General features: G+C 37.0%; 1 protein-coding gene across 1 annotated transcript; it reads right to left on the bottom strand.

Moving 5' to 3' along the window:
• Nucleotides 1-24,952: 24,952 nt before the first annotated feature.
• LOC105715387 (olfactory receptor 10J1) lies at nucleotides 24,953-26,198 on the bottom strand. Its single transcript, XM_012449719.2, has one exon. The coding sequence runs from the start codon at nucleotides 26,159-26,161 to the stop codon at nucleotides 25,199-25,201; it is 963 nt and encodes a 320-aa protein (XP_012305142.2). The 5' UTR covers nucleotides 26,162-26,198; the 3' UTR covers nucleotides 24,953-25,198.
• Between the last annotated feature and the right edge of the window lie 200 nt (nucleotides 26,199-26,398).

The following is a 26,398-nucleotide window of genomic DNA, read 5'->3' as shown; positions in this document are numbered from 1 at the left end:
GGAATCTGAACAGAATATCTCCACATCCTTAATAGTCTATCCCTTATATGGCATGGATAGATTTTCAACATACCATCAGGTAGTACCTCTTCAAGCTTCTAGGAATCCTTTCTTCCTGAAGAGAAACCTAGAATATGGAGGTTAGTGGGAAAGACTGTAGCCTTCATCTTTGCAGTCTGTCTTGGGGGCACAACTGATCCTGTTATTTTCTTCCTTCATCTACTAATTGTAACTTCCCCTCGCTTTCGGGTCTCACTTCTAAAGTTCTTAGTGGCTTACTTGTGGTTTCACCCAAACCCTTGTTCCTGAGATGTCTGAGTTTCTAGTAATCGTATCCTTCACAGGTAGAGGTTGCTACATTTGAACATTCACAATCACAATTGTCAAGGAATTTAGATACCAAGAGGTATCTAAATGGATCACCGAGTTCCACACTTATTCCTTAGCGTCCCTATTGCATAAAAACATCCCTACCTTTTCCTGCTGTCACAATGATGATTCCTTTTCTTACCTGCTAATCCTTGAATATAAGAAGTCCAAAATGCCCAGGTGGCAATTATAGGTTGTAATTCAATGGCACCCTCAATGTGTCTTGTGTAGGGTGTAACTTTTTGGGAGACAATGACCTCTAACATTGCAAAGCTCAGAATAAACAGTCGGAAGGCACAAATTCTCTCAAGAGGCCACAGAAATGATGGTAAGTGGGATTACTTCTGTTTTTACTTCTTGGTCTTGGACCTATGCATTATTCCCACTGGGGACACAGCATCATATAGACAGATGTCACTGATCCAGTGTACATACTGTGGTTTGAAAGAAAGCGCCTTATCTTTGCAAAGGTTTTATTCCAAGCTGGTACTTCAGGTATGTCTTTAGCAGGTCATTCCAATATCCTGTCAGGCAGGCTGCTTCTAAATTATTCAGTTTGTGATACAATTAGTGGATCCCATGGTCATGGGCCCATTCCTGCACCTCCTTTGCTGCAAAGTGGCTCCAACAGTTGGATGCTTTATAAAGCAAGATTTCATGCTTGAGGATCTAGTAGTCTGTAAACCCTTTAACAGTGGTGCAGAGATTCTGCAGGCAGGAGAAACAAATCCTTATCTAGAGTAAGTTTTTTTCCTGTTAGAATAAACTGCTGACCCTTCCAGAAAGGAAGGAGCCAAATGTAGTCAACTTGCCACTAAACAGCTGGTTTGTCTCCTTGATAAATAGTGCCATACTTGGGGTTCATTGCTGGTCTCTCTTACTGGCAGTTGGATAATCAGAGTTGCTAGTAGTTATCAAAGGCTAAGTGAGTGGCAATACATGCATAGCCTCTACCTCTGCCGCTGCTGCAGATGTTCCTATCAAATCAGGACTAAGGTGCTTGCTCATAAAAGCTGGCTAATATCAACTGGCTGAGTCACTCCATCTACTTGATTGTTCAGTGATTCTTCTATGGTCGATGCTTCCTGGTAGGCACAAATGTGTGATGCAAAGATCACACTTCATGTCCGCTCTCACATATACATCCACATGCCTCTACTTCAGACTTCCTTGTCTGCAATCTTCCAATCCTTTTTCTTTTAGGTTCCTGACCAACCAATCAGGCTATTTGTTATGCTTATGAGTCCACACATATTCTAATGTAGGGACACTTCTCATTTAACAAGAGGTAGATAATCAGGTGTACCATCCAAAGCTCCACCAATTAGAAAAATTTTCCTTCTGCACCATCTTTGAAGGCTATGCTTGAGGGAGGCTACAATGCATCTATTTTTGACTTGTACCCACATATTGAGTTGATGCATCCACAAACCAAGCTAGTACATTTTCTTTATTTTAGCTGGCTCTACAGAACGCTTGTAGTGAACTGAGGAAGGGTGATGTCTGGCTGGTGACATGGAGGTTTGGGTTACAAGTTTATGCAACTTGCTATGCCTTCTGGTCCTGCTTGTGCTGTCTCTGATGTACACTGTGGATATTTTGATGGATTGTTACTGGACCTACCTGATTTTTCAACTTTGAAGGTCAAACAAGATCTACTTCATGAAGAAAATTTCCAAACGCATGATCACCGGTGTCCACTACTGTCAAACATTCTATCTCTACTAGGGCCTTGTAGCATGCCAGGGGCTGATTCTCCAAAAGTGTGTGATTGTTCTAGAAGTCTTAACCCTGCTATAGAACCTCAAAGGCCCATGTTGCAATTCTTCCTCCAGAGTTTGCCTCCATATTCTACACTGCATATTTTTCTATCATGGATAGATAAAACAAAATAAGGTCTACTAAATCATACAGCCCAAGTGGCAGGTCTAATTGCACTGCAACCTGTATCTGCTGCAGACTCCTTCTATTCCAGGTCCTACTCAAAGTTGCAAGTCTATCATGCAATATAAAAGCTAGAGCATTACACCTAGGTGTGGACTTACTGCCTCCAGAAGAAAAGGGGTCTACCAAGTATTGTCCTTCCTTTTCTTGTGGTAGGGGATGTGAGATGCACCAACTTGTTTCCTTTGGAGGGAGTGCCATGGCATACCTCTGACCACTGGACTTCTGAAACCAAAATGACAAATTTCTGAATGTTCAGAATTTATTTTTTGCTCTCCGTAGTGCATGTATATTACCAAACCCTCTAGTATGCAAGCCACATTATACTCATCCTGTCTGATCAACAGGATGTGATTGATATGGTGGATCAGTGTGATGTTCTGTGGCAATGGCCCTCAGAACTATTGGAAGAAAGGAACAGAATCTAGCATGAGCATTGAGGAGAAACCTCTGCATCCGTACTGCAGAACTGAATCATCAAAGGAACACCTGTTTCTTTTACAATTAGGATGCAGATTGCTTCAGAATGTACACCGTTACAACCAGCATTAGAAATCCACAAAATTCAAAAGTTCACATATTTAGAGAGCTGCTGCCACTACTACTGCTGCCTGAAGAGTCAGACTGCATTTGCTCGAATCTACTCCAGCAACATTGCCCAGGGCCCTGCTTCTTAATACCCATAGGAAAGGATGTAAGATGACACCTTTGTTCAATTCGGCTGCTGAAAAATCGGTCCCTGTGCTTGTCAGTAGAAATGACAAAAAAAAAAAAAAAGGAAGATATGTAGTCTCTCTCTCACTACCAACCTCTAAATCTTACGTATATGTATCTGATTGGCTGAACCGAAATCACCTTGAGAACTGTATTTCAAGGGAGTCCAGGAAATATACTTTTTAGCCTTCCACTCTGCCATTTGGAAAGGCAAACTAGGAGAGTGAAGTAGATGTTGAACATGAGTCCACCATTCGCATCTCAATAATCCCTCTTCAAGTGGTTTTTGAAAGGATTAAATGTGATAACATATGAAATTGCCTATTACAGCAGCTAAATGTAGTAATATTCAATAACTGTTGGGTCTTCTTTCTTAAACCATTTATTTAAAATCAAGAGTATTAATTTTCAAATCCAAATAATGTCAATAATATTCAAAAGATGGATTACTGTCAATTTGTCCATGGATCCAGTTGGAAATTATCTCTACTTGTCTGTGATATAACTATGTATAGGATTGACAAGGTAAATCACCGCTGTCCAGTATGGTAGCACTGAGTACTTGAAATGCGGTGAGTCTGAATTGAACAATTCTATAAGAATAAAATGCACACTGAACTTCAAAGACTTTGTATAAAGTAAATGTAAAATGTCTCACTAATAATTTTTTACTAATTAGTGAAATGATATTTTAAAAGAAATATTGAGTTAATAAAATATATTATCCAAATTAATTTTATTTCTTTATTTTTGCATTTAAAAAATTTGGCTTCTAGAAAAAGTAAAATGACATATGTAATTTAATTATATTTCTTTTGGACAGTAATGCCAGAACTACTCCCTGAACTATAACTTCTAAGTTTGTGTCTCCTGCTTGTGAGGGTCTTCCTATCGCATTTTAAGTTCTCCTTGCTTCTCTGATTTTAATTATCCATATTACAGTTTAGACGAGGTATTTTTTTTTTTAAAGAAAACTTCATTAAAAACATTATGAGAAACCATAAAGAAAGATAACTATATCTGACTCTGATATTGGCTCTCCTGCCCTGTCCCCTAAGTTATGAATCTCTGGGACATTCTGTTTTCTCTCTGTACTAACCTGAACACAGAATTTGGCACCTCTTCGAGTCTGCAAAATAATTTCCAAAAGCCCAGGTGAGCAACGAAAATGGTATTCTTGAAGAGCTGTTAAAGAAAATAGATGAAGGACTTTGCATTGCACCCTTAAAGCATATCTAACACCCCCTCCAATTAGTCATCTCTAATGTTTTCCTAAATCACTTCTCTGTTACTCAATGAATACGGCTTCTGGCTCCCTCCTACTATTTCCTCCCTCTCTCCACTATCTTCCTGCCTCACTGGCTCCTTTCTCCTTCTCCAAGATTCACTCTTGTTAAAATTTCTCATCCCTTTAGTAAGCGGAACAATTTAATTGCTGTATTGTGTTCCTTCAGCATTTCCTTAGGGTCTCATACTCCAAAAAAAAGTAATTTCTTTTGAATAAATACAAAGTCTCCCTAAGAGGAATTTTGGGAAATATGATTTTCTTCATTTCATTACACAGAATAAATTGGATAAGTTTAGAAAGTAAAGATTTCAATGCTAAGAAATTTGGTAAATATAATAAGGAGCTTTACCAAGTGTCAAGTCTCCTTAGTATAAGACAGTCATTCCTAATCACGTTTGGGTTGATTTAGTCTACCTGCAGCTTGCACCTTCCCTTCTAAACCTTACCTGTAATAAGGCAGGTTCCATCTTGTTTTACACTACAGGAGCAGTTCATTAGCTTGAAGACAAGACCAACACATATTTTTCTCACTTACGGCCCGTCCCACCCCCAGGTGTCCTTAATAATCTCCCTTTGAGAACAAGTTTCTTGATTTAAGGTCAAAAATAGATGATAGTTCATTTGTGTAGCTATGTTAATTAATCCTCCAAATTCCAAGACCAGAGCTTATCCTTGTTGACTCACGTTATCAACTTCCATGCTCTTCCAGTTCTTTGAAAGTTATCTCTAGTATGTCCCATTTCCTAAGATGATGATTTCATCAAAATTTAACCAAAGTAATATTCAGTATCATACTACCATAAATATATTGAGAGTAGAGACCACTAGAAAAATAATAATAAAACTAGATTTCATTATCAGCAACTACAGCTGTAAGTTGTTTTATATGCAATTAGTGTGTTGTAATTATCATAACTACAGAAGAGGCAGCATTATTACGTCTATATTTTACCAAGGAAACTAAGGCTTGAAAAGATTAAGGCATCCCCTCAAAAAAAACAACATTCTATTTCCCATCAATGATATTTCATTCAGCGTCCATACTCCATATACTTCCACACTGCTCTGAAGTCTGTAAATTCATTATAAAAGCACAGCCTTTTGGAATTGAAGGGATTTAGAGATCATTCAATTCTATATACTCACTTTACATTTATTACAGATGTCACAACTAATTAGAGCCTTTCTGACCCCAAGACTTGGTTGATAGAATATTACACATTTAAGGACATCCAGGAGGTAATGTTAGAAACCCGGCTTGCAAAAAGGTTTGAAATATCTTTTTTCTTAATGACCCTACGTGAAGGCAAATGGCTAAGAACAGCTCTCTTAAGTAGGGAACGCCGTATCAGCTAACGTGTTACCAGCTTTTTATTTGCATGATCAGTGTATTACCATCAACTGTTAGTAGCAGGTAAAGGTGTTTAAGGCCTTTTCCTGATAAAGATGAGTCAACTTTATCAGGAAAAGGCTGTCAGAAGATTGGGTAGTTGTCTTGCTTATGGGCTTATGTCTTAGTACTTCTGGGCTGTTATAACAAAATACCTAAGACTGGATAATTTATAAACAACAGAAATGTATTGCTTATAATTCTGGAAGCTGAGAAGTCTAAGATCAAGGTGCTAGCAGATTTGGTATCTGATGAGGGCCTATTTTATATAGACAGGACTTGCTGTGTTCTCACTTGACAGGAGGGGCAAGGAAGCTTGCTCAAGCCTCCTTTATAAGGGTACGAATTGTATTTATGAGAGTGGAGCACTCATGACTTTATCACTTCTTGAAGGCCTCACCCTATCATATTGGGTATTAGGTTCCCACATATAAATTTTGGGGACAACGTTCAGACCACAGCAGTTTTGATACTGTTTGGGTATACCAGGATTATCAGCAGGAGGATAGTGATTGTATCAGTGGAAAGAAGGAATTCTATAAAGGCAAAAGTCAAGTTATTGAGCTCAAAAGGTACACTTCTTACTTTGAAGTGTTTTCTAGGACTAACCCAGAATAAACTCCTCTTCACATGGAAACCTTCCAAATGCTTTTGCCTGGTTGTTATAAATAGATCTGATATGGCACTGCCCATTAAGTTGGAGAGCATTCTGCAAATGTGTATTCTGCAAATGTGTCCTCTGTTTCATAGACTTTATGGTTTTCTTGAGGATGGTATGATGCCTATCTCTATTGAATATCAAATAGATCTTCAGAACTGAACAAAAATTGCTTAATTATACATTATTCTTTCCTATGGCCAGACATTCTTTTGTTGTTAGAGAGAGTTATTATATAACAAAAAATCTTGAGTTTTGGAGTAACAAAAACAAAGCGTTCCATCATATATTCACTTATGACTCTATGTTAGTAGCTGGGAAATGTTATAAATAAGACTTGCAAGGTTACTACTCTCATAGAACACAGATTCTAGAGAGAGGAGTTAGATCATAAACACATCAATAAATGAGTAAAATAAATCTTATAAGGACAATAAGATAATAAGATTTGTGGCAAGGAGGTACTTTAGACTGGGTAGTCAGAGAAGGCTTCTCTTTGGAAGTAGCAATTGAGAAGGAAACATCATATAAGTGAACAGATAGAGGCAGATAGATCACAATTTGGGGCAGTCAAAGATAATATGTAAATGAATGGGTGTGGCTGTGTACTAATGTGTCGTTATTTATAAAAAGAGGCGTGGGTGGGGGAATCAGATTTGGCCTGCAGGGAAAAGCATCGCAGGAGGAATCCAGGAAGTTGAAAGGCCAAAGTTGGGAGCAGGCTTTGTATTCTTGGACACAGAGGTATAGGCCAGGTCAGGTAGGGCTTTTTAGACTTATGAAGTTATTTACATTTTATTCTAAACGCAAAAGGAAGGCACCAGAATGATTCACGCAGGGAAGAGTGACACAATCTGATTTATATTTTAAAGAGGCTCGGTTGCTGAGCAGTTACTATTTTTAGGGAAGCTAAAGTGGAAGCAAGGAGAGTCAGGAAGCTGTTACAGTAATCCTAGGAAAATACCATGGTGAAGACAGGGAGAGCTGGGAGGGTAGCAATTTCAGTCTCTCTCTTTATGGCTCCTTAACTACACATGAACTTTGAACTTCATATCCTTTATCAGCTAAGTATAGAGAAAATTCCTATTCTCTTTGTTAGAATAAACTAAGACTGTAAGCTAAATGTTCAACAAATGGTTAGATGTCAGTTATGTTAGTTCTTTTTTTTCTTCTTTGTATGTAGCTCATACAGTTTTTTTCTTCCTTCTCTCCTTTTCTGCTTTTTCTCCTTACCATGGATATTTATCTCCCTCCATAGATATTTCATGGTGAACTGGTTTGTGCAAAACACAATACTTGGTACTGGGAGAGACAGAGAGATCTTGTTTTTAAACATTTATTGACTTATATAGTTGGGTGCTCAAAAAAGCAGAATCTTTCCTTTTTGTTTTTTTAGTAAGGCAAACTGCCATTTTAAAGACCTAGCTAATTTGATAAATAATAATAATAATAAAAGTTATGTTGGAGAAGATCTCCTTAGTTTTGGGGAGAATCACCTAAGGATGATATACACAAAACTCTTTACATTAAAACAAAAATTAAGATTGGTTTTGAGAATATATTGGAAGTTTTATCTTGGGAAGCATATGTACAAGTTTTTTTTTTTTGACCTGACAAATATTCCTCATTCCATAACCCTTTTATGTATGCAGCACAAGATTACTGGGGAGGACAAGGTTGTTAAAATAGTCACTGTAATTAAAATGGTCTTGATATGGTTTGGCTGTGTCCTCACCCAAAATCTTAAATTGTAATCCCCAAATAATCTCCACGTGTCAAAGAAGAGACAAGGTGGAGGCAATTGAATTTGAGAGGCGGCTTCCCCCCAAGCTGGTCTCATGTTAGTGAGTTCTCACGAGATCTGATGGTTTTATAAGTGTTTGGTAGTTCCACCTGTTTTCATTCTCCTCTTTGCCTTCCATCATGATTGTGAGTTTGAGACCTTTCCAGCCATGCTAAACTGTGAGTCAGTCAGTTAAACCTCTGGCCTTTATAAATTACCCAGTCTCGGGCAATTCTTTATAGAAGCATGAAAATGGACTAATATACAACTGAAGTCATTTGTTAAAACAGGCTTCAAGATTCCTTTGTTTGTCTGTCGCTGAAGGTAAGATCACCGTGGCTGAAGTGGGGTGGATGTATCCTCAATCAGATTTATGCTCTTGCTCTGTATTGTTCATGCCTTCACAAACAGCTTTTAAATTAAAGCCTAAAGTCATCCCAGTTTTTCTCACTGAATGATTTACCCTCCCAGAAGAAATGTTTTCAGCTAACTTGTAATTATTCATCTTTATGATGTAGCATAGTATTTTGGAAAATATACTAGCTTCAAATCAGCCATGAACCAGCTAGCTACATGATGTAGGACACATTTTTTTTAAATTTGTAAGATCCAGTTACCTCACTTAAAAAGTTAAGCCTTTGTACTAGATTATTCCAATGTCTCGTGTCTAGTGATTCCACAAAAAGACCAAACTGCATATCTGCACCACAACTTTGGAGGCAAAGAGTAAGATAGTCAAAAGTAGAACTCTAGCAAGATACAGTAAGAGAAGCAGAAGTTGTTTGTAGAGAAAACATTATACAGCTTTATTTTGAAACCATATTATTCTCAGATTACATGTTTTTAAAATTGCTTTAGTTGAAAAATTTTATAAACTGTTGGTCAAAAAATTTTTAACCCACAATAATAACTCTCTGCCTAGTATTCTATGTACCCCAGCCCCAGTGTGCACATTTTATTGGAATCAAGTCCTAGGAGTAAACATCAGAAAGCCTTTAAGATAATATCTTATAACAGCAGGGGCATTTATCTGGGTACTTGAACATAATAAAGATACACATTCACCTCTCATTGTATAGAATGCCTATAAATAACCAAAGCCCAGTGAACTGCATGGCAGAAAATGAAAGTAATTAGGATTTTTTTTTTCTAGAGGAAGAGGAAATAGAGTTATGAGAAGAGAGATTTGGGATTAGTACAGCAAAGGAGAAGGATGAACTCTAGTTTTGTATTCATTACCCAGAAAGAAGTCTTTGGACCATTTTTGTGTACCATGGGAATTTCATAGGCAGAGAGGACCTGAGGAATTACATATGCAGTGAAACATCACCTTTTTGCATTTAACTGAAATTGATGTTTATATTAAATCTGTTTTATGTGGGAATGAGTAAAAAAATTGGTGATTTTAAAAATTAGAAACTACAATTTTCTATAATATTTTTGTACTGAAAAAGATTAGATTGCAATTCAAATGCTAAAAACTGGTTAATGATTAAATAAATATTGGGCACACATATGATGAATTATTTTGCATGCTTTAAATATTATGCTTATGAAGAGTTTATAATACCATAGAGAAAATCTTTTACTCTATTAAGTGAAAAAGCAAAATGTGACTTTTTATATAAAATATTATCACAATAACATGAAATCTATAAGAATGTTCTTCCTATAATATCCAGTTAGTTGGATTTTGAATCATGCATTCATTCTTCTTTATGTAATTTTTATAATCTCCTAATTTTTTCAAATGTGTCTACATTATTTTAATTTGTAATTGGAAAACTAAATGCTTAATTTGAAAACTTTGCTTGTATATAATCTGATTAAGTCTTGGAATATATAAGGAGCCTGTTGGTTTTGGAAAGAGTAGTTATTTGTAAAGGCAAATAATTAATCAGAAGATATCTGGTAACAATAAAACTGCTGGAAGCAGAAATGTTCTCTGTTTTTGAAAGGGTAAAGTTAGAAAATGACTATTACAGGGTATCATATTGTTGGTGATAGTATGAAAATTTAGTCTCCTGGCTTTCCCACCCCTCAGAGAGCAGAAAGTATTTTCTTCCTTATAGAGGAAGATAAAGCAGGGCCAAGTAGAGAGGGATATTCCTGAGCATCAGCTAGTAGAACAAAGACACAATAGCAATAGCAAGGAAAACAAAGCAAATGTACAAAAAACTCCTTACATTCAAACAAAAATTAATTTAATGCCTGCAGCAAAGGAAGGCTCTTTGTCCCTTTTCAACTACCTCTTTTCTGTTTGCTTTTGACACCTTTCTCTACCCAGTCTTCAGTAACCACTTGAATGCTACTCATTAATTTCAAGGCTAAATCCTCACTCTTTTGCGTTTCTTTCTCTATAATCTCTCAGAGATATTATTCATTCTCATAGCTTAACTTTTTCACCTTATATTGATAGCTCCTTATTTTATATTCTAAGAACTTCTCACCTATCTTTCCAACTTTCTGCTGAGTTATTTCCACTTAATGTCTTTAAAGTGGAAATCTCTAACTCAATGTGCTTACAACTGAACTCACCCAAATTCCATATTTGCAGGAACCAACTCCTGCTTTTGGCACTCAGAATGGTAAGAGTGTTCTTTCATTCTATCTTCTTCATGATCCATATTAGATCTGGGACAAATTTCTGATTTAGCCTTTGTAATAGCAGTTACTTTCCATCTGTACTTTCATTCTTTTGGTTCAGGTTCCTGTCATCTCATAACATAATATAAAATATCTATGTTTCAATAGATAATCATTAATCTTACAAAGAACCAGGAATACTTCAAATTGAATAATAAAAGGTAATCAATAGGCGCCAATATCAAGATGATTCAAATATTAGAATTAGCTGAGAGAGATTTTAAAGTGGCCGTCCATAAAAAATGCTTCATGACCAATTATGAACATGCTTAAAACAAATAGAAAATCTTTGCAGAGAAATAGAAAGTTCCAGAAAAAAATAGAAGATATAAATTAGAACCAGATGAAAATATTAGAATTAATAAGTGAGTTCATTACTAGTATATAGAAATACAATTAATTTTGTAGGTTTATCTTTTATATATTTATCCTACAAAATCAATTTCATTTCTGTATATTAGTAATGAATACACGGGCACCGAAATTAGTAGCAAAAAGCCATTTACAACTAGAAAAAAAGTGAAATAGCTATAGGTATAACAAAATATGTGTAGGACTTGTATACTCAAAGCTATAAATGCTGACAAAAAATCAAAGACCTGAGTAAGTGGAGAGATATATGTGTTTATGGATTGGAAGACTCACATCGTAAATACATCATGTCTTCCTAAATTGATATACAGATATAACATAATTTCTATCAAGGTCTCAGAATTTCTTTTATAGATATAAACAAGACTACTCTAAAATTTATATGGAAAAGCTAAGGAACTAGAATAGTTAAAATAATATAGTAAAGAAGGAATAATGTGAAAAAAGAAGTATACCAAATTTTAAGATTTATTATATATAATAATAAAGACTATTAAGTATTAGTAGAAGGATAGACAGACCAATAGAATAGAATAGAGAACCTAAAATAGGCACAAAAATGTCCTACTTATTTTTTAGAGAGATTAGGAAGTAATTTGATGGAGAAAGATAGCCTATTTAACAATGATGCTGGAGCACTTAGAGATTCACATGCAAAAATAATAATGATACAGCTCAACCTAAGTCTCACATCTTACATAAAAATTAAGTCAAAGTAGATTATATGCATAAATAAAGACAGAGTTCTTCACACTAAAACTATGATCCATGAAAGAAAATATGATAAATTGGGCTTCATTAAAATTTTAAACTTCATCAAAATTTAAAATGTTTGACATCTTATTACTTATAATCCTGAATAGGATTCCATTGTGTGGATGTTCAACAGCTTATTTACCTACTCACCTATTGAAGAACTTCTTGGTTGACTCCAGTTTTTACAAACTATGAAGAAAGCTGCTATAAATTTTTGTATGCAGCTTTTTGTGTGGACAAAAGTTCTTAATCATTTAGATAAACACCTAGCAGTGTGATTGCTTCAGCAGCAATTGGAGTTGTCAGTGTTTTAAATTTTATCCATTCTAATAAGAATGTGGTGGTATTTCATTGTTATTTTAATTTGTATTTCCCTAATAAGAAATGATGAACATCTTTTCATGTGCTTATTTGTTATCTATAGATTTTTGATGAGGTTTCTGTTCAGTTCTTCGCCTCAGTTTTTAATTGGGCTACTTGTTTTGTTATTGTTGAGTTGTAAGAGTTCTTTGTACATTTTAGATACAAAGTCAATTTAGGTAGCTTTCAGTTCTCCAACTTTGTTCTGTTCAGTATTGTGTTGGCTATTCTAGATCCCTTATCTTTCAGTAAAAACTTTAGAAGCAGTTTGTCAATAGTTACAAAACAGCTTGCTGAGACTTTGATTAGCATTGTGTGAATCTATAAGTCTGTTGAGAAAAATGGTATCTTAACAATATTGATTCTTTCTTTCCAGGAATATGAAATATCTCAATTTGTTTAGATAATCTTTGATTTCTCTATTAGGCATTATGTAATTTTCTATATCAAAATTCTATACTTTTGTTTAGATTTATGTTTATCATTTATGGTATTTATTTCGAATTTCATTTTTCATTACTGGTACATAGAAAAATAATTGACTTCTGTATAGTGACCTTGTATTCTATTATATTACTATACTCACTAGTCCTGGGAGTTTTATTTGTAGATTCTTTGGGGTTTATTCAATAATGTTAGTTGTTACTAAAGACAACATTAATTATTTCTTCCAATGTATCTACCTTTTATTTCCTTTTCTTGTCTTATTGCAGAAACTAGGACTTCTAGTAGGATGTTGAATGGCAGCACTGAGAGGGAACATCCTTGTCTTGCTCTTGATCTTAGGGGGAAAGAATTCAGTTTCTCACCATTAAGTATAATGTTAGCTGTAGGTTTAAGAAATATTCTTCATCAAACTGAAAAAGTTTTTCTTTATTCCTAATTTGCTGAGAATTTTACTTTTTTTGAATCAGAAGTCAACATTAGCTTTTGTCAGATGCTTTCCTGCATCAATTGACATAATCATATGAATTTTCTTCTTTATCCTGTTAATTTGGTGGATTACACTGATTGGTTTTTAAATCTTGAATTAGCCTTTAAAACATGAAATAAATGGCACTTGGTCATGGTATATACTTTATCTTATATATTGTTTTATTTCATTTGCTCATATTTTGTTGAAAATTTTGCCTTAACATTCATTAGAGATATTGTCTTTCTTTTTATAAAATGTCTGTATTTGATTTTGGTATGAAGGTAATAGTAACCTCATGGAATTACTCAAAAAATATTCTCTCTGCCTTCACTTTCTAGAGGAGATTGTAGAAAATTGGTATCATTTATTACTTAATTATTTAGTAGAATTTACCAGTAAAACCATCTAGGTCTGGTGTTTTAATTTTGTGAAAGGCTAATTATTATTACTTTCTTTCTTTAATACATGTAAGGCTATTTGGTTTCTTTATTTCTCCTTGTATGAGTTGTGGTATGTTGTATCTTTCAAGGAATTGACCTATTTCATTTAAGTTGTCAAATTCTGGGCATAGAGTTTTTTGTATTCCCTTATATTCTTCTTAATGTTAGTGGGTCAGTAGTTATAGTCCCTTTTTCATTTACGGGATTGCTAATTTGTGTGTTCTTTTATTTTTCTTCTTTTTCTTTCAAGAAGTGTATAAATTTCACTAATCTTTTCAAAGAATCAGATTTAAACTTTGCTGATAGTCTCAATATCAAATGTTTTTCTACTTTCAATTTTATTGATTTCTGCTGATATTTAGTTTTCTTCTGCTTGCTATAATTTGCTTTTCTTTCCCTAGTTTATGACAAGGCTTATGTTATTGATGCCAAATATTTCTTCTTTTATATTGTATGCATTTAATAATTTAAATTTACCTTCAAACCTTATTATTTCTGCATGTAAAAATGTTGATAAGTTGTATTTTCATTTTCTTTCAGCTCAAAATATATTTTAAAATCTTCTCTTCAGACTTCTTCTTGACCAGTGTGTTATACAGAAATTTTCAAGTATGCTGGGATTTTCCAGCTGTCCTCTGTTCTTGATTTCTGGTTTTAATTTCATTGCGGTCTGATAACATTGCATGATTTCCATTTTTAAAATTTTGTTAATATGTGTGGTTTATGGTCCAGAATGTCTATCCTGGTGAATGTTTTATGTGAGCTTGAGAAGAATGTGTATTCCACTGTCGTTGGGTGGAGTATTATAGATATCAATTAGAGAAAGTGGTTGATAGTTCTGTTTAGCTCCTCTACATTCTTTCTGATATTCTGTCTTCTTAAACAATTATTGAAGAAAGGGCACTGAAGTATTCACCTATAGTAGATTTGGCGCTTTACCTTTTCAGTTCTAAAAGTTTTTGACTCATGTGTTTTGATGTCTTTTTGCTCAAAACATACACATTTATATATTTTTTCATCTTGTAGAATTAACCTTTCTATATACCCTTTTTTGTACTTTATACTCTTCCTGGTACAGAATTCAGCTTTGTCTGAAATTAATACAGTTGCCGCAACTTCCTTTAAATCAGTGTTAGCATGGCATATCTTTCTCCATCTCTTTATTTTAAAGCTGTGTATATGTTTTTTTATTCAGATAGAACCTGTAAGCAACCTATAAAGAGTCCCGTTTTTTTTAATCTACTCAACAGTATTTTAATTAATGTATTTAGACCATTCATATTTAAACAACCTTTAAATGAGTCTTGTTTTTTATTCACTTGATAGTCTGTCTTTTAATTGGTGCAACTGTTTTCTATTTATTGCATTTGTTTTTTTGTTTGTTTTCTTCATTTTTTGTGTGTTCTGTGGTTTTATTCAAGCATTTTATATAACTCAATATAGCCTCTTCTCTTAGCATATCAGTTTTTCTTTAAAAATTGTAATGGTTACCCTGGAGTTCACAATATGCATTTTAAGCTCATCTAAGTTTGCTTTCAAAAAACACTCTGCTGCTTCACATGCAGTGTAGATATCTTACAATAATGAGTATTCTCAATTCTTCTCTACCATTTTTTTGTTATTTCTTTCATTTATTCCACTAACCAAGTACATTGCTACTATTATTGTTTTAAATAAGTACATGTACCCCTGAACCTAAAATAAAAATTTAAAAACACTAGTTTACTTAGATTGATTAAGAATAAGAAAAAAAAAGATTTTATTTTTATTTATTTTCAACTCTCTTCCTTTTTTTATCTTGATTCAAGGTTCTGACCTATATAATTTTCCTTCTTCTTAAATGTTGTTTTAACATTTCTTGAATGGTAAGTCTTTTGACATTAAATTCCTTTAGTTTTGCTTGCCTGAGAAAGTCTATTTCTCTTCTATTTTTGAGGAATAATTTTGCTCTCCATAGAATTCTAGGTGACTGTGTTTTTAATTTTAACACTTTTTTCCTTTTAAAGAGAAAGCACTTTCATTTTCAGCCTGCCCCAAAACATCAAGCTAGTCTCACTCTTAAACCCAGGCTATTTGCATTTCATCATCAATAATAATCACTTTGCAATAGTTTCTGAGACTGCTTTGAAGGCCTGCTCACCTGGAAAATTCAGTGTATCTGCTCCTGATTTGCTGAGCATAATGGTTTGAGGGTGGATGTGAGTTGGGTGTAAGTCAGCTTGAGGGTGGCTGTCCGGGACAAAAGAAAGCTTTGCACTCATAATGGGGAGTCTCTTAGGTGGAAGCAGTGAAGGAGGCTGCGGGGTGGAGGGCAGAGACCCACAAACATGGGTTAGAAAGCTGCTCACCGTAGGAATGTAAAATTGTCTCAAAAATCAGGGCCCTGGGCCCCTTGTCTCTGGTAATACATAATATTGAGGTCCAGAATGAAGACTGAGTGTGTGCAGAATATAAATGATTCCAGCGATACTTATTCTAAAAAGAGAAAAGTCCAGCAGTCAGCTTGAATGTCTACACAATCTCCTGGGTTCCTCTGATCAGTCAGTTCTTACAACCAGGGCTGATCCCTGCTCGTGTTGCATTATTTAGAGTTAAACATTTCGCTCCACCTTCTTGTTTACAGGGATTTCTGATAAGGATTCTGTATTAATTCTTATACTCCCCTATACTTAAGATAATTATTTCCCTCTGGCTTATTTAAAGATTTTCTCTTTGTCCTTGATTTTTAGCACTTGGAATATGATATGACTCATTTGCTTAAGTGGAGTTATTTGTTTGTTTGTTTGCCTATTTTTGGTAGGAGCATCTACCTTGCTTGGTGTTCTCATAAGATTTCTGGATCTATGGAGTAATATCTATCATTAATTTTGGAAGGTTCTTAGTCATTATTATTTCAAATATATTTTTTAATACATTCTTTTGTTCATCTCTTCCTGCTATTCTAGTTCCATATGTTATGCCTTTTGATATTGTCCCCCGGTTATTTGATGTTCTGTTTTTTCTTCTTTTCTCTCTTTTTTTTTTCTTTCATTTTAGTTTATGAAATTTCTATTGACAAATTTCCAAACTCACTGACTCTCTCCTTGGTCATGTTAAAATGTAATAATGAGTCCCTGGAAGGCATTCTTTTTTAAAAATATGTTTTATTTATTATACTTTAATTTCTGGGGTACATGTGCAGATCTTGCAGGATTGTTACATAGGTATACACATGCCATGGTGGTTTGCTGCCTCCATCCTCCCGTCATTAGGCATTTCTACCAATGTTATCCCTCCCCAATCTCCCCACCTCCTGCTATCCCTCCCCTAGCCCCCCAGCCTCCAACAGACCCCAGTTTGTGATGTTCCCCTCCCTGTGTCCATGTGTTCTCATTGTTCGACACCGCCTATGAGTGAGAACATGCAGTGTTTGGTTTTCTGTTCCTGTGTCAGTTTGCTAAGAATGATGGTTTCCAGCTTCATCCATGTCCCTGCAAAGGACATGAACTCATCATTTTTTATGGCTGCATAGTATTCCATGGTGTATATGTGCCACATTTTCTTTATCCAGTCTATCGTTGATGGGCATTTGGGTTGGTTCCAAGTCTTTGCTATTGTAAACAGTGCTGCAAATTGGCAGGTCTAAACTGCAGCAGAACTCTCAACTGCCCCCTTTCCCAGGTGCTCTGTCCTGGAAAGGTGGGGTTTTGTTTACAAGTCCCTGATGTGCTGCTGCCTTTTTTTCAGAGATGCCCTGCCCAGCAAGGAGGGAGTCTGGTCACAGTCTGCCTGCAGAGGTGCTGCTGAACTGCCGCAGGCTCAGTCCAGCTGCTGTGTACGCTTCCTTGCAATTTTGTTTACACAGGTATGATTAGAACTGGGAAGACATTCTTTATTTCTGTTAACTTTGTTTTTGATTTCTAGCATTTCTTCATTATCCTTTCTTAGACTTTCTCTACTTAAATTGCCTATCTGTTTTTGCATGTTACGTGCTTTTTCCTTTGGAGCCCTTATCTTGTATTTTAGAGTTTCTTAGTTATTAAAATTCTCTGACTGATAAGTCCAATATCTGTGATATATCTGAGTCTGGTTTGATGCTTGACTTTTGTTTTCAGATTCTATATTCCTTCTTTTCGGCATGCCTTATAATTTTTGTTGTTGTTGTTGTTGTTGTTGTTGAAAGCCATACATGTTGTATTAGGTGATGGAAAGTAACATAAATAGGCAGCCAGGTGTGGTGGCTCATGCCTGTAATCCCAGAACTTTGGGAGGTTGAGGCGGGTGGATCACAATATCAGGAGTTCAAGACCAGTCTGGCCAAGATGGTGAAACCCCTTCTCTACTAAAAGTACAAAAATTAGCTGGGTATGGTGGTGGGCACCTGTAGTCCCAGCTACTCAGGAGGCTGAGGCAATGAACTGCTTGAACCCGGGAGGCAAAGGTTGCAGTGAGCTGAGATCGCACCGCTGCACTCCAGCCTGGTGACAGAGCAAGACTCCATCTCAAAAAAAAAAAAAAGAAAAAGAAAGAAAGAAACATAAATAGGCCTTTAATGCCAGCATTGATGGACTTTATGGCTTCAAATTCCTGTACTGTCCTTGCTTTTGTTTCTCCTTCTGACTTTGGGTTCCCATAAGTACCTTCCTCAAAAAGTCTGTGTCTGACACTGTCTCAGCTGTAATCCACTGTTATTATACTGGAGCCCTGTTGGCATAGTGGGGTTGAGGAAGTTTTCTATTATCTACTAACTAGTTCTCAGTCTTTTAGTTGGCCCATGTCTCAGAGCTGTGGCCATCACATGTTTTTCTCCTTCAGTATATTTTCCCCAGTTCATCTTCTCCTTTCCCTGCCTACAGAATTGCCCATTTGTTCCTTTGAAGTCCTGTCACCTGTTGACTATTTTTTCCTCTTAGTTGAGATGGAGAGGGTAAAGCTTACTGGATGGAAAGGATTCCCTTTTCCTGACCTAAGACTCTAGCAGAGTTAGTTTTCTATGAAATACGGGCCTTTGTTATGAAGAAGGATGTGAGTGTATCTTACAATGATTAATTTTCCCTTCCCCATGCCAGAGCCAAGAGGAGATCCTTTCTGAATCTTCACCATGAGAATCTGGTGAGCTTCCTGTATACAAAACCCATGAAAATGTGGGAGCTCCTAAAAGACTGTGACCCCCAGGAATTTCTCACTGTTGAGCTAGTCCATTCTCAGCTTCCAGCAGTTCATAAAAATTGCCATTCAAGTACTGTAGTTTATGGCTCCCATGTCTCCTACAAGGAGGCAGATCTCAGCTGTATCTTAGCTGTAGTATCTCTTCAGATATCCAGATGGCAACTTGACTTGCAACCTCAGTTCTCTAATAGGTCCAAAAACATTACTGGCTTTTAGTTTGTCTAGCTTTTTCTTGTTCTAAGGATGGAATGACAACTTCTAAACTCCTTTTCCTCTGATTAAACCTTCAAAATAATTTGTACAGATTGAACACTAATAGTAGCATCCATTCATTCCCAGTTTGGTTAGAAATAAGAAACTTAGCTAAAATTGTCCAGTAACAGAAAGCCTAGAGTCTGAATTGTTCTGTGGGAAAAACATTCTAAATCAAAAGGCTAACAAATCCAATGAAAGACTAGAGAAATAAATTTGAAAAATATTTCCATTTTTTTCCCTTCCTTTCTCCATTTCGTCTTATATTTTACTTTCATCCGAAAGGCCTTTCCTTGCCCCACTTTCTATCTCCAGTCTTTAGAATTCATCACTCAGCTCCTCCAACTCCTTTGAAAAAAGTGATAAAGAGCTCAAGAAACAAAAGCGAAAAATTCTCGACTTTTAAGTTACAAAAGATATACAATAGAAATATTTGCATGCACACTTGGAGAGGAGATTTTAATTTCTTAAATTAGATATACCTTTGGGCTGGTCAAGGTCAAAGAGAGGAACCACACAGGAGTGAAATTAGCAATGAAACACTGACCAGTCTTGTCTGAACAATGCAGGAAACTTTCTGAGAGTTTGGATCCAAGATACAATGTCCATCTTGTTGCAGTTTAGTGAGGTTTATTGACAGCAATCAGCTGAAAGTTTATTGATCATCCAGAAGTGGCTTAGCAATTCTCCCACCCAAAATACCTTTATAAATAGTCCCTCATGAAAGATCAAAGAAAAAAGATAAAAGCCTCTAGAATAGAAGAGAAGAGGTAGAAATAGTACAAGAGAAGAAGAGAAATATTAGAGAGAAACTGGGGGTGGGGTGCGGTGTAAAAAAGTAAGCCCTTATTTTTAGGCAAGCTGAGACAATATGGAACCAGCTAGAAAGCTCCCCACTAGCTGAGACACAATAAAGGAACAACATAGCATGCCTGAGGACATGCTCTGCTGTCAGTTCCAAAGAAGGCAGAAAATATTTAAATACAGAAGTGTTGGGTTATCAGGATGGAGGAATGCCCGGAGCTAAACCTCAGCTGCTGCAGGGTAAGTGAAAGGAACTTCTCTTAAGCAAGGAAGAACAATGCAATAGGGTGGATTGGGGCAACTAGCTGGTTTAAATAATTCTGACAATCACCAGCTATGTGACTTTGATTACCTATTAGAGTTACCCATCTCTCCTCTGAGCCTCAGTTTCCTAACAGATAAAGTACCTATGAGATTTTCTCTACCAACATTACAGACATGTGGCGAGGGTCAGATGAAAATGCTTTATAAAGTATATGCTGATCACATTAATGGTCCACAGGCCATAAGAAGCTAGAGTAAGCTCATTTCCAGGGCAAGAGTGAAGGAGCTATTGAGACTAGGGGTCCAAAGCCAAAAGGGGAAAAAATGAGATGCTTACAGATGGCAAACGAGCAGACAGGAACGAAGTCCAGCCTCTGGTGGGAGCATTGCATAGTCTGCAGCTATTTTGAGGATCCTTGAAAGCCTCAAGAGCGACATCTAAAAACTGCAACATCCACTTCTAGTCTTTGATAAGACACTTCTATCACCAAAGACACATGTATACTCTTTCTATATTTTCCAAATCCTATTGAATAGATCTTCCTATTTACTTAATCTACTTTGTTTAAAGTAGGAAAGTTCTGGCCGGGCGTGGTGGCTCACGCCTGTAATCCCAGCACTTTGGGAGGCCGAGGCAGGTGGATCATGAGGTCAAGAGATCGAGACCATCCTGGTCAACATGGTGAAACCCCGTCTCTACTAATACAAAAAATTAGCTGGGCATGGTGGCGTGAGCCTGTAATCCCAGCTACTCAGGAGGCTGAGGCAGGAGAATTGCCTAAACCCAGGAGGCGGAGGTTGCGGTGAACTGAGATCACGCCATTGCACTCCAGCCTGGGTAACAAGAGCGAAACTCCATCTCAAAAAAAAAAAAAAAAAAAAAAAAAAAAGTAGGAAAGTTCTCTTTTAGTGAATACTAGGATTCACTAAAAGATGGTGGACTGTGGTTAAAAGCCTATTTTTACCAGTCACTTTTTACAGCTACGACATAGGGAATGGAAATACTTGAACTTTAGTAGACTGAATTCAAGCCCTAGCTCTCTCATTCATTAACTCTATTCCTGGGTGAGTTGCTTAAATTTTGTGACTCTCAATTTCAAGAGGTCTTTGTAGGTGAATCATTAACCTCTATTTCAGTTCAGAGGCCTTCAAGTTATTTATATTATGTCTCCCCACCCCCACCCAGTACAAGTACATAGGCTTTCCTTTGGACTTACAGATATCTCAGAGATATATGTCTATGGATTGTTGGGGAGGAGGGCGTATGTGTCCAACAGGAATAACGCAAAAGCATTTGACATATCCTAGCCTCAGTTCTGCTAGGCCGTCAGTGAACGAGGTACTTGTACTTTCTAAAGTCTTAGATGGCATCTACAGAAATAAGAGTTTAAGGTTTGAGTTGCTGGAGGTCTCCTCCCAAAAAAGAGTAATGTACCACCATAAAGATCTCAAATTTCTCTATTACGTGATCTGTCTCTCTACTGCTAATGGGGTTTAATATGTTCTTGAGGAGACGTGAGCCGGGTGACTGGTCAAGAACCTGAATTTATTATTCTTTATTTATAATTTAAAAACATCAATTGGAACTAAAGCTTTCTTCCTTATGTGCTCTAGTTTAGCATTCATCAGTCTACCAAAAATTAACATAGCATATATATATGCGTGTGTGTGTGTGTGTGTGTGTGATGTATATGCATGTATGTGTATGTAGCAGTCTCTCTGTCCACAGGCCAGATACTTGGCATAATTGACCACTGTATTCCCAGCATCTAGCTCCAGATCTAACACAACACAGTGTCTACTGAATTCTTGAATCTGTTTAAGTAAGGGTTAGGTTTGCTTGTGGATCTCTAAATGCTTTTCTATGATTTGCTTTAATATTGGAGAAAATGGATACTCATATTCCCTAAAATCTTAGCTGGTTCTACATGAATAAGACTTTACAGCTTGTGCTGTTCTGGAGATGTCCTTCCCTGTGAGTCCCCACTAGCTAGAGCAAGGATCCCAGGTGGTCCTTTTATACAGGACCTCTCTTGGAAAAGCCTCGGGAATGAGGTTTGGTTTTATTTGGAATGTTTGTGGCCCCAGAGAATGTAAATTTTGCCTAGTTTGATTTCTCTAGTACATCGCTATCTCCACTGTGAATTGCCTTTGGGTGGTGATATATTCCAGGAAAACAGAAAATGCCAGCCAGCTGGTGCAAGTTCAAGTTCTGCCTTCACTCCTTTCTCTATCTTAGTCTTGTTGTCTGTCTAATGAGAGCCTTATCCTTGGCTCCCTTGAGATTGTTCTGAGGACCTAGTGAGATAATGGTTGGGAAATCGTCTTGTGGCAAGGGGCTGCAGTATGAAAGCAGTGATACTGGGCATGAATGGTGACTAAAATAATTCCAAAAAAAGAAACATTGAAAACATTTGATTCCATAATGCCTGACTGTTAAGCTATTCTGTTCAAACACAGTTCCTGAAAAACCTGGGTGATAAATGTTCTAAAATTCCGTGGTGATGAAATGTTCTGAGTGATGCCCAGCAAGAGCTACACAGCCTTTGGCCCTGGGAGATAGCCCTACACATAGATCAAGGTAACAGGCATTTATTTCACTGAACTTCAACATGCAAAGTCCATTCTTGGCTTGATGAGATTTAGCTTTATATAGATCAGAAAAAGAAAATCCCAAGGCTTACATTTTTGTCATTAAATATTAAGCATACTTTGTCCATATCTCCATCACATTGAATTACGGTGAGTTCTGCATAAGCCCATCTCCCCTTCAAGACTGGAAACTATTTAAGGGATAGTACGGGGCTTATTTCAAGATTTTGTTTTATGTCTAGCATAGTATCTGGCACGTAGTAAAGACTATGAATGTTTATTGAATGACTGGCAAACATTTCAGGAATGTTTATTGAATGCCTGTCAAAATCTTTACCAGCAATGTTTTGCTTTTAATTTTTCAGTTTTTTTTTTTTTTTTTTTTTTTTTGTCAGTTAACAACTTGTCTTAGTTACTTTTAGCCACCTCATGATATTCTCAGAGAACTTTAGATACGGTTTTATTTTTGCCCTCGACCTCGTTAATCCTGAGAAATGGACTACTGGTTCTGTTATGGTCTGGAATGCAGATACGTGTGCCCTTTGGATCTCTGGTGTTTGTTGTTGTTGTTGTTGTGGTTTGTTTGAAGGCTTTTCTGATTAATGAGTCCACCCTTTCAGCCTAGTAGAAAGTGTGCCCTAAGACAACACTGCCACCAGGTCTGAGGCCCAGCCTAGTCACTGATTTGACAGCAAATCCTTCTTCTTCTCTCGGCGCTCATCTGCATCTCAGACCCCAAATCTACGTGGCAGTCCTTGGACAGCCTCCGCTCCATGTTCTCTCTGATGGTCCGATTCAGCTTCATCTTAAGTACATAATTATTTCTGTGTATTCTCCCCAATACCTTAGTCACATTTTCTTTTTACTCATGAGTTTTTTGGCTTGGAGTCCATAGCCCCCCTGCTCCATACAGCTTTTTGGATATCTCAGTGGAGCTAAGTATGTTAAGAATTCATATAGATGCTTCACAACCTGAATCCTAGTTCTCCTAAGTCCTGGGTAATTTCCAGGTTTGAAAGTGAAAGCTGGCCAGATGTCGTGATTCGTGCTTGCATTCCCAGTACTTTGGGACGCCAAGGTGGGCAGATCACCTGAGGTCAGGAGTTTGAGACCAGCCTGGCCAACATGGAGAAATCCCATCTCTACTAAAAATACAAAAATTAGCTGGGGTGTGGTGGTGCACACCTGTAATCCCAGCTACCCAGGAGGCTGAGACAGGAGAACAACTTGAACCCAGGAGGCAGAGGTTGCAGTGAGCCAAGATTATGCCACTGCACTCCACCTTGGGCAACAAAAAAGACTCTGTTTAAAAAAAAAGAAAAAAAGTTACAGTTGGAATTTCTTAATTTGGCATAGGAGGCCTTCAGAATATGACCCCATATTCTGGTTTTACTCCTTTCTGGTTTTATCTCCTTCAATTGCCACTTCAGTGCAACTGAATCATTTTTCATTCCCTGATTAGTCCTTTTGCTTTCATACATGTAGCTATATTGTTTTTTGTCTTCAGAATTCTTTCTTGTCATTCAGACATTCTCTTGTGTTTTAAAACCAGTTTACATTGCAGGTCCCCTCCTCTTTAAAGACTTCCCTGCCACCTCCAACAGTCTCTCTTGTTTCCCTTTCCCTTTCTTTCTTTTCTGAATTCTTCCTGAGTTGTTTGTATGTATCACTTATCATAAAGAACTGAAACCATACTGTCAAATGCTTGTTTTTGCCACTAGACTTGTGGCTTCTTGGAGTCAGGCAAGAAAGTTTTTTTATCTTTATTTCTCCAGGACTTAGCACAGAGCCTAGTTCATAGCTCTTGCCCATTGTGTGTTTTCCGAAGTAACCACATTTGAAAGGATCCAGGAGTATCTCAGATTGTGCCCTCAAAAGATTGTCATGATGACTGTAGAATTGCCAAGATCTCTAATTAAACTGTCAATGCTCACCATCTTTAATAAGTAGTTTTGCTAGAATCTGGGCTAAATTAACACATCCAGGAGAGAAAATCTATGTCTCCTGGGCGATCTAATCCTGAGGCCACTCTCCCTAATCACCCAGTAACTTATTACTTGACATGTCATAAACAGTCTCCAACTGGGAATCCAGTTTTAGAAGCCCTGGTGCTCTAAGATAGGAAGAAAGGGATTGTAGGAAAAAGAATTTTAAGTGTGTCTCGGATTCTGTTTTCTCAAGGGGCTTTCTATTGCCTTCATTAGGTGGAGATTCGCAAAGAAACCAAAAGGTCAGTAAAAAATTCTCAGCCCACACTACTTTCTGACCTTTTATTTAGGCATGTCTTATCTTTGTTTGTCTATTATCCACAAAAACAGGGATGACACTCCATCCAGGAACTTCATTTAAAGCTTCAGACTCCCAGTTGTATGAAACTGTTATTTGTCTTTTTGCGTCTTATTTAAGGGGCAGGTCTCTAGGAGCCAAGGGCTTGTGAGTTTACACCTCATATTCCTGCCGAGGGTGGATGTTGACAGCCTCAGGAGAACTCTTTCTAAATGGTCAGGAAAACTTCCGACCAACAGCCCTGAACAGAGCATCCTTGACCTCTTTGTTTCTCAGGGTATACACCACAGGGTTCAGTAGCGGGGTGATGACAGTGTAGGTCACCGAGATCAGCTGATCCTGATCTCTGGTGTTCTCTGATTTGGGCTTGAGGTAGGCAATGGAGGCACAGCCGTAGTGGACAATGACCACAGTGAGGTGGGAGGCACAAGTGGCAAAAGCTTTCTTCCGGCCCTCAGCTGAAGCAATCTTGAGGATTGTAGAGATAATAAGAACGTAAGAAATGAAAACCAGACCCATAGGTACAACAAGCACCAACACGCTGATAATCAAAGTCAGGATTTCATTGACAGTGGTGTCAATGCAGGAGAGCTTCATCACAGGTCGGATGTCACAGAAGAAGTGGGGCACCTTTCTAGCACAGAAGGGTAATCGGAATACAGATGTCACTTGTGTTATTGCTACGATCAGCCCAATGCTGCAGGCCCCTACAACAAGCTGGATACACACCCTCTTGTTCATAATAACCATATATCTCAGGGGGTTGCAGATGGCCACATAGCGGTCGTATCCCATTGCTGTGAGCAGGAAGCAGTTAGTGATGCCAAAGGTTATGAAAAAGAACATCTGCGTGGCACAACCTGCCAATGATACGGGCTGGCTCATACCTACGAGGCTAGAGAGGATCCTTGGGAGAATGACCAATGTGTATACAGTCTCTGAAATGGACAGCATGCTCAGGAAGAAGTACATGGGTGTTTGAAGATGATGATCAATTCGGATGACGGTCACGATGATGATATTGCCTGCTAGGGTTAAGATGTATAGTGCAAGAAACACCCCAAAAAGTGTGATCTGCTGCTCATGAAAGCTGGAGAAACCTTGGAAAACAAAGTCAGTGATGAGAGTAGAGTTTTCTGTCTTCATTGATTGGTTACCAAATCTGAAACATAAAAGCATAAAAGTCACATCGTCTCAGTAAAGCAGTGGAAGCACATTCCTGAAATTGATTGAAGTTCAGTAGTTCTCAGCTATAAATCTGGGGATATGTTTACTAGTGGATTAAGTTAATCCCTGCATTTACTTATCTTTGCTTAAAATATTTTTACTCTGTGACCATCTGTTATAATTTTCTATGCATCCCAGAATCATATAGTCTCACTTTATCACTACATAACCATGCATGCTCCTACTTCA

The sequence above is a fragment of the Aotus nancymaae genome, unplaced genomic scaffold, assembly GCF_030222135.1.
Source record: "Aotus nancymaae isolate 86718 unplaced genomic scaffold, 86718_ANA_hifiasm-v0.15.2.pri h1tg000108l, whole genome shotgun sequence".
NCBI classification, from domain to species: Eukaryota; Metazoa; Chordata; class Mammalia; order Primates; family Aotidae; genus Aotus; species Aotus nancymaae.
The sequence above is the reverse complement of the archived record's forward strand: the minus strand, read 5'-3'. Positions and strand labels throughout refer to the sequence as shown.